General features: G+C 68.1%; 3 protein-coding genes across 5 annotated transcripts; all 3 read right to left on the reverse strand.

Annotated features, from left to right (window-relative positions):
- Positions 1-245: 245 nt before the first annotated feature.
- RCCD1 (RCC1 domain containing 1) lies at positions 246-5,905 on the reverse strand. 3 transcript variants are annotated; one of them, XM_063345899.1, is made up of 7 exons: positions 5,680-5,905; positions 4,423-4,780; positions 2,247-2,368; positions 1,921-2,025; positions 1,668-1,820; positions 1,495-1,524; positions 246-1,234 (listed from the first exon to the last, which is right to left on the reverse strand). In XM_063345899.1, exons 1-7 carry the CDS (start codon positions 5,834-5,836, stop codon positions 1,092-1,094), a joined length of 1,068 nt encoding a protein of 355 aa, XP_063201969.1. In that variant the 5' UTR covers positions 5,837-5,905; the 3' UTR covers positions 246-1,091. The 3 variants fall into 3 exon arrangements, with proteins under 3 accessions (XP_063201969.1, XP_063201970.1, XP_063201971.1); XM_063345901.1 differs by having other exon boundaries at positions 1,098-1,234; positions 1,668-1,752; XM_063345900.1 differs by lacking the exon at positions 1,495-1,524.
- A 119-nt stretch (positions 5,906-6,024) lies between these two features.
- Positions 6,025-13,691, reverse strand: UNC45A (unc-45 myosin chaperone A). The gene is made up of 20 exons (XM_063345885.1): positions 13,590-13,691; positions 13,147-13,305; positions 12,434-12,470; positions 12,153-12,328; positions 11,953-12,045; positions 11,521-11,688; positions 10,557-10,725; positions 10,137-10,307; positions 9,835-10,006; positions 9,305-9,605; positions 9,049-9,143; positions 8,829-8,970; positions 8,510-8,650; positions 8,164-8,291; positions 7,921-7,987; positions 7,646-7,759; positions 7,194-7,309; positions 6,962-7,079; positions 6,710-6,865; positions 6,025-6,480 (listed from the first exon to the last, which is right to left on the reverse strand). The coding sequence occupies exons 1-20, from the start codon at positions 13,599-13,601 to the stop codon at positions 6,220-6,222; spliced, it is 2,796 nt and encodes a 931-aa protein (XP_063201955.1). The 5' UTR covers positions 13,602-13,691; the 3' UTR covers positions 6,025-6,219.
- Positions 13,692-13,961: 270 nt separating this feature from the next.
- LOC134520286 (uncharacterized) lies at positions 13,962-14,874 on the reverse strand (the record flags this gene model as incomplete). The annotated part of the gene is made up of 2 exons (XM_063345387.1): positions 14,247-14,874; positions 13,962-14,088 (listed from the first exon to the last, which is right to left on the reverse strand). Coding segments are annotated over exons 1-2 (729 nt in total), but the record flags the coding sequence as incomplete, so codon positions are not given.
- Positions 14,875-15,362: the final 488 nt, after the last annotated feature.

Below are 15,362 nucleotides of genomic sequence, written 5' to 3' on the forward strand. Positions count from 1 at the left end.
GTTGGTGCTTGGCTGCGGGGACTCGGCCTTGCTGGGCATCCTCGGGGACAGACAGGACTATTTCAGAGAGCTGGCCTCAGTGCCTTTTGTCACAGGCTCTTTTTCCCCTCCATGTTTCTGTAGCTGTTGTCCATCAGCATCTTCCTTTTTCAACATCAAAGCATGCTTACTCCAGTGAGGGCTGCCTCTCCCCTACAGGCTTAGCTTTTTTTCCCTTACCTGGGAGGCTGGGGGGGGTCCCTGGGGGTGAGCAGCAGCCTGGGAGGAGCAGCGAACATGACCGGGCATCCTCCTGCAGCCCTGCTGGCCCCGCCACCCCCCTGCCCCATCCCTGAGCCGGGGAGGGCAGAGCCTGCGCTGGGGAGAGCCCGAGCACGCGTTACACCTTCCCTGCCATGGTGAAGGGGGCAACTTGTCCCACCGCCCTCCCCCTCCTTCAGCTGCGGGAGACAGCCCTGGGCACGCGCGGGGGCCTGTTTGCACTTTCACTAACAAACCTCTGTGTGTATGTGTCTGTCCCTGATTATGTCTAATTTGCACCTTGTTATCACTACAGCCCCCACTCGCTGTTATTTATTCTCCAGGTTCTGTCCCCTTGTTGTATGACTTTCTATACTGTTCATGGGCATAATAAATATACGTGTCTGCAGCCGCTGCTGCTGGTGTGTGCGTGGGGTGACCTGGTGGGGCAGGGGAGCGGCGGACGGTCGGGAATGGCTCTGGAGGGGCTGGTGGAGGGTCAGATGGGGCTCCAGAGGGGCCAGGAACATCCTTTGTACGCAGCACAAAGCACCACCACAGCCCTTATGGAAAAGCAGATGTAATAAATACGTTCAGCCCATCCCTCGGTTGTCCTTAGCACTTGCGTAGCTGCAGCCCGGGCAGGGTCAGGCACCAGCCCAGCTCCAGGGGCTGAGTTCAGTTCACCGTGGGCTAAACCCGGCTGATCCTGGCCTGAGGGGCCCCCGGCGCCATCCCTGGGGACAGAGCCGGGCCAGGGCCGGTCCCGCCAGCAGACGTGCAGGAGCAGAGCTCGCCCGTGTCTTCCTCGCCGCAAGCGACCGTGGGGTGGGGGGGGGACTTTGGGCCCCTCATGGCTCCAGCACATGGACGTAGGTGGTCCAGGGCCCACACACCACTTCCTCCGCCTGCAAGCCCTCGGCCACCAGGTACTCGACGCGGCGCGGCTGGTCCGAGCTGCTGTTGTCCCCGTGTCCCAGCTGCCCGTATTTACCTGCGGACACCACAGTCGTGCCACGGTGTGGCCTCGGCCCTCGCGGGGCGATGGCTCCCCAGGCCTTTGGGGACCAGGGAGGAAATGTGAGAGCACCCCGGTACGAACGGCTGCGGCTGGGAACCCGCGGAAGAGCTCTGCTATGAAACCTCACAGAGATAAAATAAATCATTATACAAGTAATAGCAGCCAAGGGTAAGGCAGCGGCAAACAAAAGCTGGTCCTGGGGGCGTCCATCCCAGAGCAAAGGCACCACTTACCCCAGCCCCAGGTGTAGAGCTCCCCGCCTCCTGCAAAGGGGACAGACGGCCCCCGTCAGCCAGCGCCGGGGGCTGCTGGCTCCTGGGGAGCCCCGGCCCCCCTCAGCCACCCCATGCGTCACCGAGGGCTGCGGTGCCACCCGCCGCCCCGCTGGCAAGAGCCGGGCACTCACGTGTGACGACGGCCGTGTGCCGGGACCCGCAGCTGACCTCGGTGACCTCCAGGTCCTGCGGCAGATCCAGCAACGCCGGGAACGCCTGGATGGAAATGAATGCGGTGCCCTCGGCAGCCGGCTGCTCCCGACGGGGTGTCAGCGTGGTGTCCCCTGGGGACGAGCCCACCCTCAGCTCCCGGCAGTGACCGGGCCCCGCTGAGAGCTGCTGGCACCGCCTGCATCCGCAGGGCCCGACGGGCAGCATCCTCACCTGCACCCGCGTCCCCGTCCTGCGCCCGCTCTTCTGCCAGCGCCTTGGAGGGCAGAGCCAGCTGCCCCGACTCATTCCAGCCCCACACATAGAGGTCTCCGGCCTCTGCGGGACGGGGAGCATCAGGGGCGGGCCCCGGAGCAGAGCTCAGCCCTGCACCGTGCCGTGGCGGCGGCTGCGTGCTCCGGGGGCACCAGCACTGACCGTGTGTGGCACAGCACCGGGCACTGGGCTGCCCCGGCACCAGGGGCATGGGACAGCCCCAGCACGGGGACGGGTCCTGCCGCCGGCCGCCCCGACCACCCGCACCCAGCATGGCCCCTCACCGCTGACGCTGGCCGAATGCCACCCGCCGGCCGCCACTGCCTGCATCGGCACGCCCGCCAACGCCTCCACCAGCCGCGGCTGCAGCTCCGACTCCAGCGTCCCGTGGCCGAGCTGCCCGTGCCTGTGGGGAGACACACGGACAGACATCCATCCGTCCATCATCTCCCGCACCCCATTGCCCTCCAGCCCTCATCCAAGCCCCTGCTGCCCGAGTCGCTGCCGTGTCCCAAAGGCCGGGGGTGCAGCGGGGGGGGGCCCCAAGCCTGAAAGTGAAACCAGGGGATCCCACCGGGGGCAAGCTGGGCTTGTGTGTGGGGTGGTGGCACCAGCCGACACAAGGAGCATTTCATGCGGCAGGCACACAAGGCAGGTAGGGCCATGGGCCCCGGACCCACAAGCTGAGGTGTGAGAAAACCCTCCCTGCGTGGGCAAGCCAATGATTCAGGCAGAGGTGGGGTCCCCCCCCCCCCACACACACTCTATTTTGTTCGTCTTCAACAGCAGAGCAGGAATCTCAGGCACGGTTGATAAGGTGCCCCAAGTCCTTCCAGGCCTGCTTTATCTCGGTGCAGGCGTTCTACTTGTCGAGCACATAAGACTAAACAACAGTGTGAGGTATGAGTTTTCCAGCACCGCGCACGCGAGTCCCTTGTGCGTGTTTACCGTCCTCCTCACTGATCTGCCATCGCTTTCCCACAGTGCTGCAGCCACTGACCTTTATCATCCTGCACCATAGTGCTGGGTACAACAGGGGCAGTGCAGGGGGCCAGACCCGGCGGGGGGGTGGGGGGTTGTTACGTGTCTGGTTACCCTAAAACCTGCAGCAGCTTCACCCAGAAGGGACTTGCAGGGACCCCAAGTGGTCACCCAGAGAGACCTGAGTGTCCTCAGAGGCTGCCCTGGCAGGGCCACAAGCCAGAAGAACCCACAGGAGCTGCAGCCCCACCACCGACAGAGGAGAGGGGGCTGCCTGGGGGCCCATGGGCCAGTGAGGGTGGGAGGGGTGCGTGGGGACCGGGGGGGCTTGGCAGGGCCAGCACACCCCAGAAGCAGTGACCCAGGCTGCCTGCACTGGGGGTGTGGGGGGGACGTGCTGGCACTCAGAGGGACCGGCCATGGGCGCAGGGGGACACACTGTGCAGTGGGGGGGGGGGGGGGGGGGGGGGCAGGGGGGGAAGAGGCAGGCAGCTGGGGGAGGTGCAGTGGGTGGGGGGGTATGTCTGGGAGCACCCTCCAGCAAGAGCACACCCATCAGCAATGATGGAGGAGCCTGAGATTGCTTAGTGACAGTGTGAGACGTGTCAAATTTGGGTACAAGTAGCAAAACTGGGCCCAACAGGGCAGAGTATCGGGGATGACCCACCGGCCCCCCATCGCACCGCTGGGCTGAAGAGGTGGTATGGGGGAGCCGAGCCAAGATGGACTTGCACCCTGACGCCAAGTGATGCAGGAGGGTAAGGAGGGATGGGCCTGCACCCCAACAACACCCCTGGCCCTGCCGCACCCCCCAGCCCCGGCCCTGAGCCCCTCTGCGCCCCCCAGCCCCCCGTCCCTGGCACCAGGCAGCGTGGCAAGGTAAGGAGGGACAGACTTGCGCTCTAACACCAGGCGGTGCAGGAGGGAAAGGAGAAAGGGCTGTAACAACAGTTGTATGTAACCAACATCGCTTAAGAGTTATTAATTGTAGCTCAATAATTACATGCAACAGCATGAAGACTAACAGGATCATGAAGCGATGAGCGGTGTGTTCACTAGTCAATTAGTTTACTGATTGGGTAATTGCTTCATTACGTTATTTTACTGTGTTGACTAATCAGCGCTACAGAGACTTGAACCTTGAGCCTGCAAGCTAATGCGGGGGGGGGGACTCAGCCCCTGAGGTGACCCCCAACATCCTCTCATCTGCATCCCCCGCGTCCCCTCCCGTATCCCCCCATCCTCCCCAGCGTCCTTTTTGCCCCCCCACAACGTTCTCTCTTCGTCCCCTCCCCGCATCCCCTCGGCCCCGCCTGCCGCAGCCTTCCCTCCCGACCGCCCCCCGCCCCCGCCGCCCCCCTCCTCCCGCTCCCCCCCGCGTCCCCGTCACACCCCCCGCACCGCTCCCGTCCCCACCCCGTCCCTTGCGCCCTTCCCGCGGTGGGTGCCCTGTGTCCGCGCCCCCCGCCCCGCGCTCACCTGCCGCCGCCCCACGCGTGGACCTGCCCGGCGTCGCCCAGCGCCAGGGCGTGTTCGTGGCCCAGGGCGAGCCGGCGGGCGCGCACCCCCGCGGGCAGCGGGGCGAAGAAGGGCGGCCGCGGGGTGGCGAAGCCGCCGCCGGGCAGCAGCGGCAGCGGCGGGGGGCGGCGGGGTTCCGGCGGCAGGGCCCGGCTCCAGGCGGGCTCCCCCCGCAGCTCGCCCCGCAGCGCCGCCGCCCGCCGCCAGGCGCGCGCCCCCGCCGGGCCCCGCAGCACCAGGTGCGTCTCGGAGGGCAGCGCCTCGGCCCAGCCCCGCAGCCGCCGCCGCAGCCCCGCGCTCCGCAGCTCCAGCCCCGCGCCTGCCGCAGCCGCGCCGTCAGCGCCCGGGCGCGGGGCGGGGAGGGGGGGACCGGTAATGGGGGGGGACGGGGACATCCCGAGGGTCGGGGAGGGGAGACCGGCACGGGACGGGGGGGAGCGGGCGGAGAAGGGGACATCCCGGGGGGACGGGCACCGGAGGGACACGGGGACATCCCAGGGCGATGGGGACAGGGCGGGGGGGACCGGCACTGGAGGGGACACAGGGACTTCCCGGGGAGACCGGCACTGGGGGGACACGGGGACATCCCGAGGGGCGGGGAGGGGGGGACCGGTAATGGGGGGGGACGGACGGGGACGTCCCGGGGAGACCGGCACTGGGGGGACACGGGGACATCCCAGGGCGATGGGGACAGGGAGGGGGGGACCGGCACTGGAGGGGACAGAGGGACTTCCCGGGGAGACCGGCACTAGGGGGACACCGGGACATCCCGGGGGCACCGGCACTGCGGGGGGACGACGCGACATCCCGGAGGGACGGGGACTTCCCAGGGGGACCGGCGCGGGGAGGAGCGGGGGGAACATCCCGGGGGGACCGGCACCGCCGAGGAGGGGGGAGCATCTCAGGGGACGCGGACATCCGGGGGGGACCGTCACCGCTGGGGGGCGGGGGGGCGCATCCCGGGGACACGCGGCAGCACCGGCATCGCGGGGACCCCCGCACACACACACGTGTCCCGTGGGGACCAGCACCGCCGGGCGGGAGGGGGAAGGCGGGGACATCCCGGGGGAACCGGGGCTGCGGGAGACTGGGGGGCTCCATCCCGGGGGTCCGGCGTCAGGGGACGGGGCGGACCGGGACGGCGGGGGATGAAGCGGGGAACGGGGCCCCGCCGCGCCGGGGCAGCGCGGGGGAACCGGGCACCCGGCGGGCGCTCACCGGTCTCCACCACCAGGTAGCTCCAGGCGGGCCACAGGCGGCGGATCCCCTCGGGGCCCGACTCCAGCCGCCGCGGCCCCGGGCCCGGGCCCGGCTCCCCCGCCGCCTCCTCCGTGCTGAAGCCGAAGACGAGCCAGGCGCGGCGCGGAGCCGCCATGGCGGGGCGGGCGGGGCCTGGGCCGGGCGGGCGGGGCCTGGGCCGGGCGGGAGGGGCCGGGAGCGGGCGGCGGAGGGAGGGACAGACAGAGGCCGGGCCGTGGTCCAAGAGCAGCTTTAGTGCGGTGACACCGGGCGGGCCCCCCCGCCAGACCGGGCCCAGCGGCGCAGGGCCCCGGGCCGGCCCCCCCGGTTAAGGCAGACGGTGGTGGTGGCAGCGGCGAGCCCCATCCTCCCCCCGGCCCCGGGGCGGCAGCCGTGTCCCCGGGGCAGCAGCGTGCCAGCCCCCGTGGGCAGCCGTGTCCCTGTGTCCCCGGCCGGGGACGGCGGTGCCGGAGCAGCAGTGAAACCAGCCCGCGCAGCGTGCTCGGCCCCGGCCGGCCCTCACTCCTGGCCGGGGTTAGGCTTGATGAGGCCGTAAGCCAGCGCCTGCGCCAGGCTATCCTTGGCCGCCTGGGCCACGCGCGGCTTGTCCTTGTCCTTGGCCAGCACCGAGAGGATCTCCAGCATCTCGCTAGCCATGAGCTGCTCAGCCACCTCCCGCTCGGCCGCCATCATGTTCATCACCACCACGGCCCCGCGGTGCTGCAGCTCCACGCTGGGGCTCAGCAGCAGGGCCTGCAGGATCTCCAGCCAGTGCACCGTCTGCGGGGGAACGGGGCCACCCTCAGCACTGCCCCCTACGAGAGGGGGGCCAGCTCCCCACCACCCTGATGGCCCCCAAGACCCTCAGCCCTGCCTCAGAGTCAGGCTGAGGCCAGCACGGGTTGCTCCGGCGCCCAGGGCCAGTGCTGGGACACAGGAGAGGTTATATGGGACCCTGGGTGCTGTCCCAGGCATGCCAGGTGCCCCAACCCCACCGCTGTGTACTCACCACCTGGGGGATGCGCTTGCAGATGGGGGGGTGCAGGGCAGTCAGCATGGCCAGGGTCCCCGAGGCTGCCCGCCGCAGCTTCTCATCCTCCTCCCCGCTGTACAGGACCATCAGCTTCAGCCGGTCACTGCCCTCGGCCAGGAACAGCTCCTGCACCTGCAGAGGAGGAGGAGGAGGAGGAGAAGGGGGCAGTGGGGGTACGGGGGCCAGCAGCCCTGGCAGAGGCCCGGCCCACCCCGGCCTGGTCCTCACCTCCTTGCTCATGGCCATGTTGCACATGCACTCCGTGGCAGCCAGCCGGATCAGCTCGTGCTCCTCAAACATGTACCCCTCGATCATGGGCACAGCCTTCTCCTTCAGGATCTTCTGCCTGCGGCGGGGCGTGCGTGAGCACTCCCTGCCCAGGCCAGCACACCTCCGGCACAGACAGGGACACACAGGGCCCCTCTCCCCTCCCGCCCAGTCCAGCTCCGCTGGCCCCTACCGCAGCCTCTCGCTGATGCCAGCCAGGTTGGTTAACGCCATCAGCCCCTCGAAGTTCTCCAGGCCTGAGCGCTGAAGGTGCAGAAGGCTTACCAGGGGTCGGACCACCTCGTAGATCTGCGCAGAGAGCAGGGCAGGGCTCAAGCCCTGAGCGAGGGGCAAGGACTCTGCACCCTGTGGAGCAGGGGGTGCAGGGAGCCCCGAGCCCAGCCCAAAGGCAGAGCGGCTCCTGTGGCCAGGTCTAGGCCATGGGGCCCTTGTGGGGAACACCAGGGGTCTTGCCACCTCCTGCTCCCCAGGGAAGGGCACACTCGTGCCAGCAGTTCCTGCGGTGCAGAGGGGGGGCGTCTGTGTCCGCTGCTGCTCCCACGCAAGCCCCTGCGCAGCCCCGATTGCCCCCACAGGGCCCCTGCTTGGCAGAGCCCTCCCCCAGCCCACAGCAGCGACACTCACCCGCTCTCCAGGGAACGCCATCTCCGGGTTGGAGGTGATGGTGATCTTGGCCAGGGCCTGAGCTGCCTTGGTCTGCCCCACCTCGGTGCCCTCCAGGGACAGCGGGATGAGAGCCTGCAGGCGCAGACACAGCAGCCAGTCCTGCAGCCAGCTCGGAGGAGCCCCAGCTTCCCCGTATCTCCTGAACGAGGGAGCCAGTGCCGTCCCCCGCCAGACCACAGCCCTCCCCAGAGCCCCACTGTGTGGCGCAGGCACAGTGGGTCCTGTCCCCTCACCTTGCCTCCTCCTTGTGCGACCACACCGCCCCGGTCCTCCGCCTCCTCCACCAGCGCCAGGAACACTCTAGGGACAAAGTGAGAGCACCTGGAGCACCCAGACACCCACAGATGCCCAGGCTGCACGGGACTCCCAGACATCCCCTTTCTTCTCCTGGGAGCTTGCACTCACCACAGGCACCAGCAGGACACCGGGAGCCTCAGAACCCAGCCCTCTCCCTGCCACCCCCCGCACGCCCGTACCTGGAGATCAGCTCCCGGCAGGAGTTGGTGAGCGCCGGGTTCTCGCTCTTCACCATGCAGGCCAGAGCAGACACCACACCAGCCGCCAGCAGCTTCCGCACCCGGCGCTTCACGAAGTCCGGCTTGTCCTGTCCCAGAGGCAGGGTCACCGCTCAGCTCGGTGGCACTAGTTTGCCACCTGCCGCCACGTGCTGTGAAGTCTCCCACCTCACCCCTGAAGGCCCCAGGACACCCTGTCCCCACTCAGGACCCCTGGCTCTGTCCCCAAACCATGACACGCACCCACACGCTCTCCTCTGGAGCCAGGGCTCCCAGCAGCTCCCGAGACGGGCCATGCCCTGCTCACCTTGGGGTGCTGCTCCGGAATGTGCTGCTTGGCGTACTTGGCCAGCTCCAGCATCTGGGGGTCCGGCTCCTCGTGGTCATAGCTGTTGGTGCAGTTCACTAGCGTGGAGGCGACGGCGTAGAGCACGCTCCTGTCCTCCGACTGCAGCGATAATGGGGCACCCATCACACCCCCGACGGGGAGAACAGGCCAGAGCTCGAGCCCACCCAGCACTACTGGGCCCTTCCACACACCCCAGCCCCACAACCCCCTCCGCCACGTTTCCCCAGTGCCAGGGTGCCCACCAGCCTGGGTCCCTGCCGCAGCGCTCAGCACGCACCTTGGCCAGGTGGAACATGGCCTGCATCGCTGCCTTGTCCTCCACGAACTCCTCCTTGACATCCGCGTCGAAGGTGAGGTAGGCCAGGCCCTCCACCGCCCAGCGCCACGTGCCCGCATCGATCGTCTCATTGCAGAGCCACCTGTCAGAGGGGCCCGGTGAGCCCTGGCCGCGGGGCACCCTGCCCAGCCCCCCCTCCCACACACCCCGCAGCACTCACTTGCGGCACTGCTTGGCCAGTTTCATCGTGGAGCCCTCGGCAAACTGCTTCATGCTGAAGTCCGTGCCTCCGGCGGATCCCAGCTTGCAGAGACCCTGCATCCAGGAGCAGAGCGTCAGAGCCCGGATGGCCACGGTCACCCCAACGCACCTCCAAGAGCCCCCCAGTAGGGAGGGGAGAGCGCTGCGGACCCCGCAGCTACAGTCTGCCCAGCACCACCGCCCCTCCTGTCCCGCTGTGCTCCCATCACACTCACCACCAGCGCCCGGATGCGGATGCTGTCCCTCTCGCTGTGCTTGTAGATCTCCTTGAGCAGGCTGACGCCGTTGGCAGTGATAAAGGAGGCACGTTTGGCCTTGTCGGCAGCGTGGATCAGCGCCTCCACTGCTACCAGCTGGTGGGCCTCAGAGACGGAGGCGCAGAGGGACAGCACGCTGTCCATGATTCCCTCCAGCTCCAGTACTCTGTTCCCAGCATCGGAGGGGCCCTGCAGCAGGCACGACACCGTCTGGATGGCCCGCAGCTTCCCAGCCAGCTCATGCCCTTCGAACCAGCTCCTGCAGGAGAAGACCACCGGGAAGGATAAGGCTGATCCCACCCACCGCCTTCAGCCACACACAGCCCCACCTGCTGAACCCCTGCACGGCAGGTCGCTGGTGGGTCTGTAATCTGCTTCTATCACCAAGAACAAAAAGATGTGGGGATAGGGGGGCTGCCACTTCCCCAGAGGGCTGCTAGCTGTACGGGACTGAATCCGCCTTCTGCCCCAGGGACACCCGCGCTCACCTAACGTAGTCCTCGCACAAGTGGTGGAAGTTCTCCCTCTCAGCATCACATTTCAGGTCATCATAAAGCTTGCTCAGCAGAACGGAGGCGCTCATCCGGCTGTTCTCTGTCACAGGCAGGCTGCCCGGGGTGCCGCACACTGTGCTCCCCACCTCCAGGATCTTCTTCAGGCCTAGGAGGACATGGAGGTCAAACACCCACTGAAGAGCAAAAGGGGGTGCACAGGTGGAGCCAAGGTGCGCGCCACCCCAAGGCAGAGGGGTGCGATGCCCCAGCGGGACGCTGCAGGCTGTTCTGCTCACCCTGGTCAATCACCCAGAGGCTCATGCTGTTGTTGGTCTCCTTCGGCGACTTCCTGGGCACCACCTTGATGAGCAGGTTGAGGGCGTTGTCACGGCCGTGCGCAGAGGCCCCTTCCAGAGCTAACAGCTCCAGCAGGTGCTTGATCAGCAGTTTCAGGTCCTTGGAGGAATCTTCCAGAAGAGCCAGTGCCCAGCAGTCAGCACCCTGGGCACAGGCCTCACCCCTGCTGTGGTGCGGCTGGCAGGAGACACTGCCATGACCAGGGGTTCCTGCTCCCAGCTCAACCTCGTATTAGCCCTGGACCAGAGCCCCGGCTCTGCAGCAGGGAGCGGTGACAAGGCGGGCAGCGGGAGAAGAACCTCAGCACCCCTCCAAGGCGCGCTCCCCACCCCACGCCAGCCGGGGCAGCAGGCACTCACCCAGCACCACCGCATCCTCCTTGCCACGGAAATCCTTCTGCAGCCCCTCCTTAAGGGAATCAAACATCACGTGCAGAAGATTGCAGGCAGCCAGGGAAACCTGCTCATGCTCCACACCCAGCACCGCCGAGAGACGAGGGGCCCCCAGCTCTGCCAGGATGGCCATGGTCTGCAGGTACAAGCACAGCTGTCTGCTGGAGACTCCAGGGAAGCCTTGGCACATTATCAGGACAGTTCCTTGTCATAGAATCATAGAATGGTTTGGGTTGGGAGGGACCTTAAAGACCATCCAGTTCCAACCCCCCTGCCCCGGGCAGGGACACCTCCCATCAGCCCAGGGTGCTCCAAGCCCCGTCCAACCTGGCCTTGAACCCCTCCAGGGATGGGGCAGCCACAGCTTCTCTGGGCAACCTGGGCCAGGGGCTCACCCCCCTCACAGCAAAGAACTTCTTCCTGAGATCTCATCTAAATTTCCCCTCTTTTAGTTTAAAACTATTACCCCTCATCCTATTGCTATACTCCCTTATAAAGAGCCCCCCCATCCTTCCTGTAGCCCCCTTTAGGTACTGGAAGGCTGCTCTAAGGCCTCCGCAGAGCCTTCTCTTCTTCAGGCTGAACAACCCCAACTGTCTCAGCCTGTCTTCATAGGAGAGGTACTCCAGCCCTCAGAGCATCTTCATGGCCCTCCTCTGGACCCATTCGAACAGGTCCGTGTCCTTCTTATATTGCAGACTCCAAAGCTGGACGCAGTACTCCAGGTGGGGTCTCACCAGAGCAGAGTGGAGGGGTAGAATCACCTCCCTCGACCTGCTGGCCACTCTCCTCTGCTCGGCAGAGCTGCAGCCCGACGCAGGCGGAGGTCAGCAGCCCTCCCCTGCCTGGCTCCCTTCGCAGCCTCCTCAACATTGACTTCCCCTGGGCCAGGCCCTGTCATGCAGGAGAGCTGGGCTATGTTGGGACCTACCCGGGAGCGGTGCCCGGAGCACAGCCCCACCAGGGTGCGCAGGGCCGCCAGCATCAGGTCAGCCTTGGCCGTGTCGAGCAGCTGCGTCAGCAGCCGCACACCGTCGCTTTGGAAGATTTTCTCTGCTCCAGCCTCCTCTCGTGCCAGCACAATCAGGTTCTGTGCAGCCTGGGAAAGGAGAGTCGTGTCTGGGTCACCTGCCCACCAGAACGCAGCCCACCGTGCACAGGAAACCTCCCTCATGTGACACAGCTGGCCAGCCGCAGGCAATCCCCAGTTTGGCACCCCCAATCTCCAGGGAGCATGCACTGCTGGCAGGAAGCTTGGCCTTCCCTAGGCAGCACCCTTCATCCCACAGCGCTGACCTGGGAGTACCATTCCTCTCCTCCCTGCCGTCCAGCCATGTCACCCTCTGCTCCCCTGAGCTCAGACCTTTTGCTTCTTGTCCGCGTCCTTTTCTTCAGGATCCAGCAAGATCTGGAACATCTGTTCCACCTTTGAGTCCGTGCAGGACATGGTCTTCATCTGAGACAGAGCAGGAAGAGCAGCTCAGCCCTCACCCTCTCCCTCAGCCCCCCGCACCCACGGAGGGCCACAGCAGCAGCAGCCCCACACGCTGCCTCCCTGCTCACCTTCTCGTGCATGCTGCTCCCCAGGGCACGCAGGGCCTCCTGGAAAGCCTTGTTCTTGGGCTCCAGGCTCACGCACCGCTGCAGGTCACTGACAGCCTGGTCCAGGCGGCCCAGCTTCTGCAGCGCCTGGCTCCGGCGGAACAGCGCCTTCATGTCCCGGCCATCGGCTTCAATGGCTGTGGAGGAGCGGGGGATCTATCACAGAGCCCCTGGACTGCTCCGGACTGCCTGGGCAGGCAGCACATAGAGGCTGGTCCCCTGCCAGCCACCACTGACAGTACCTTTAGATGCATCAGCCTCCGCCTTGGCATAGTCCTCCTGCAGAGAGAGACAGTCAGTGAGAGGGAAATGCCTGACATGCTGCCCATGCAGGCCTCGCTCAGCCCAGCCTGCTGTGGGCAGAGGCAGCACCCACCACTTTTAGAAAGAAGAGCAGGGAAAGGACTGCGGGGTTTGAGGATGGGAACAGTGTCACTGAAGTCACCGAGCCAGCCCAGCAGGACATCCCATCCTTCCCAGAACGCAATCCTCATGGGGTCCCCGAGGAGCCCTAAGGGCCCCCTGATACTTTTTGAGTGCTCCCAGTCCACCCGAACACCTGAAGTTCCTTGTATTTTGCCTTGCCTCAGAGATAGTTCCATGGTGGGAGATGAGAGTCCCTGTGACCGCCTGGGGAACTGCCCCAGAGCCTAGGCACAGCCCAGACATGGATGGGAGAGCGCTGCCCAGGCCCTGGCGTCCCCCTAGGGGCACGGGCTAGCACAGGACAGCGGGCAGGGCCAGGAGAAGAGGTGAGCAGAGGAAACACCTGACAGCGTCCTGCCCAGGGACGGACACCACCCTGCCCGGGGACCGAGAGGGCCTCCCAGCGCAGGCGCCGCGGCTGGCCAAGGCGGAGTGGCCGTAGCAGCCGCCAGCAGCACAGCCCCAGCAGGCCGGGGCGGCCGGGCAGGTCGCTGCAGGCGCCGCGGTGACGCACCCTCCCGGCTCTCACCAGCTTCAGGTAGCAGGCGGCCCGGTTGCGGTGCAGCACGGCTCGCTCCGGCCCGGCGTCGCAGAGGCTCAGCGCCCGCGTGTAGGCGGCGAGGGCCGCGGCGTGGTCCCCCGCCTGGAAGAGCGCGTTGCCCCGCTCCCGCAGCTGCCCCGCCGTCACCTGCCGACGGACACCGGCTGGGACAGGCCCGCCGGGGGTGGGCACGGCCCTGGCCCCCGCACGGGCGGCTGCCCCGGGGAGGGGCCCGGGACGGGGCCCCCGGGACAGAGCCCGGCGACGGGCCCCGGCCACCGGCCCCTCCGGCGCCCTGGGCCTGGCCCCGGCCGCCGCCGCCGCCCCCCTCCCCCGGCCCGGCCGCGGCAGCCGCCGTCCCCGAGCCCCCGGCGGCCGCCGTCCCCGCCCCGGCCGGTCCCGTCCCGCCCCGGCCGCCGGGCCCCGCTCACCGCCTCCTCCATCGCGCCTCGCTCGCCCTGCCCGTGACGTCACCGCCGATCGCCCGGGGAACCCGGACGCCGCCGCCCGCGTCACGTGCCGGGGGAGGGGGCGATGGCGGAAGGGGCGGGGCGGGGGGAGCCGCCATCACCGCCCCCCGGGGCCGCCCCCGCCCGCCCGCGACCTCGTCCGTGTGTCCCCGCGTGTCCCCGCACGTCCCGTTCCCGCGTTCCCTCCCCCCCGTGTGGCACCCCCCTCCCCGCACCCCCCCCCCCCGCCCGCAGACCCCCTCAGCACACCCGGCCGGGGGGCGCCGGGCCGGCGGCACCGGGGGGCAGCCGGGAGCGGGGCCGGGGCCCCCCGGGGCGGGCGCGGGGCGGGCGGCGGGCGCGGGGCAGGAGGCGGCCGAGGCGACAGCGCCGGGTCCGGTAGAAGTGGAAGAGGTCGACGGCCATGAGGAGGAGGATGAGGAGGCCGTAGAGCCCCACGAAGGGCAGGGCCAGCGGGTTCCTGCGGGGGGGACACACCTCACACCACGGCCCCCACACCGTCACCCCTGCGCTTCGGGCCCCGGGGTGACACCACGCCAGCCCCCGCAGCCGTGCTGCCCCCTCCCAGGCACCGCGGCCCCAGCCCGAGCACCGCAGCCGGGCCGCAGCCCCACTCACCGGAGGAGGCCGGGGGGGGCCAGGCTGGAGAGGTTCACCCCGGTGATGGCCTCCAGGGCCAGCTGGGAGCAGCAGGACTTGAGGGCGAGCGGGCTGGCCTGGCAGCAGTAGCGGTGGCCGGCAGGGTCGGTCAGCCGCGGGCAGTAGAAGCCGGGGTGGTAGCGGCCGTCGGGGCCCACGTAGCCCTCGCAGAGGTGCAGGTTCTGCACCGAGACTGCGGCCAGGAGCCGGGGCTCAGCCCCCGCCGCCAGGGGCCACAAAGCCCATGAACAGGGCAGGCGCGGGGCTGCGCCGAGGGGAGTCGGGGTGGCGGCAGCCAGCGCGGTGCCAGTGGGAACAGGCTGACAGCTCCAGAGAGGTGGCCCTTGCAGGGACACCGCGGAGCGGAGCCTTCCCCAGCCCCAGCAGGGATGTGGGAGCGCCCCGGCCCCATGGGGCCTTGCCGCCATGGCACAGGAGCCCCCGGATCGTCCCTGGGGGTGGGCTCGGGTTGCTGCTGGGGTCCAGCCCGATGGGCAGCACCGGCTGAGCACAGCCCCCACCCGGCACTGCCTGCTGGTGGCCCTGGCCCCATGTGTGCCGTGACCTCCGGTGCTCGCCATGGTCCCGGCAAGGGCAAACACGGGCAAGGAGTGTGATGGCGGAAGAGGGGAGGGGAAAGCCCCCATCTCCCCATGCTGAACCTCCTCCCATTCCCCACCACTCCACCGGGACAGCCCCAGCACCACCAGCCACCATCCCCAGTGTGGACCACCACCACCCAGCACAGACCCCCCAGGCTCCATCATGGGCCAGCGGGGAGCAGCCCACAAGGGAAAAGGCCCCAGCAGGGACAAGGACAGGCTCAGGGAGCAGCAGGGGCGGGAGCGGTGCTGTACCTGTCCCGAGGAGGCCGGGGCACAGAGCCGTGGCGAGGAGCAGCCGGAGCAGGAGCCCACCCGGCATCTTCCCTAGGCAGAGGCAGCTCTGGCTCCGGCAGAGGCAGAAACCACAGCCCCTCCTGCTCCCGCCTCCATCGCGGCCCATCAAGGGCGGCTTGGAGCCATTAGAGCCTCCTGCACTTGCTGCCCGCTCCGCAGGGACCGGGGCGGGAGCATCGCTAATGAGCTTCTCGGG

Source organism: Chroicocephalus ridibundus, chromosome 9, assembly GCF_963924245.1.
Source record: "Chroicocephalus ridibundus chromosome 9, bChrRid1.1, whole genome shotgun sequence".
Classification (NCBI taxonomy): domain Eukaryota; kingdom Metazoa; phylum Chordata; class Aves; order Charadriiformes; family Laridae; genus Chroicocephalus; species Chroicocephalus ridibundus.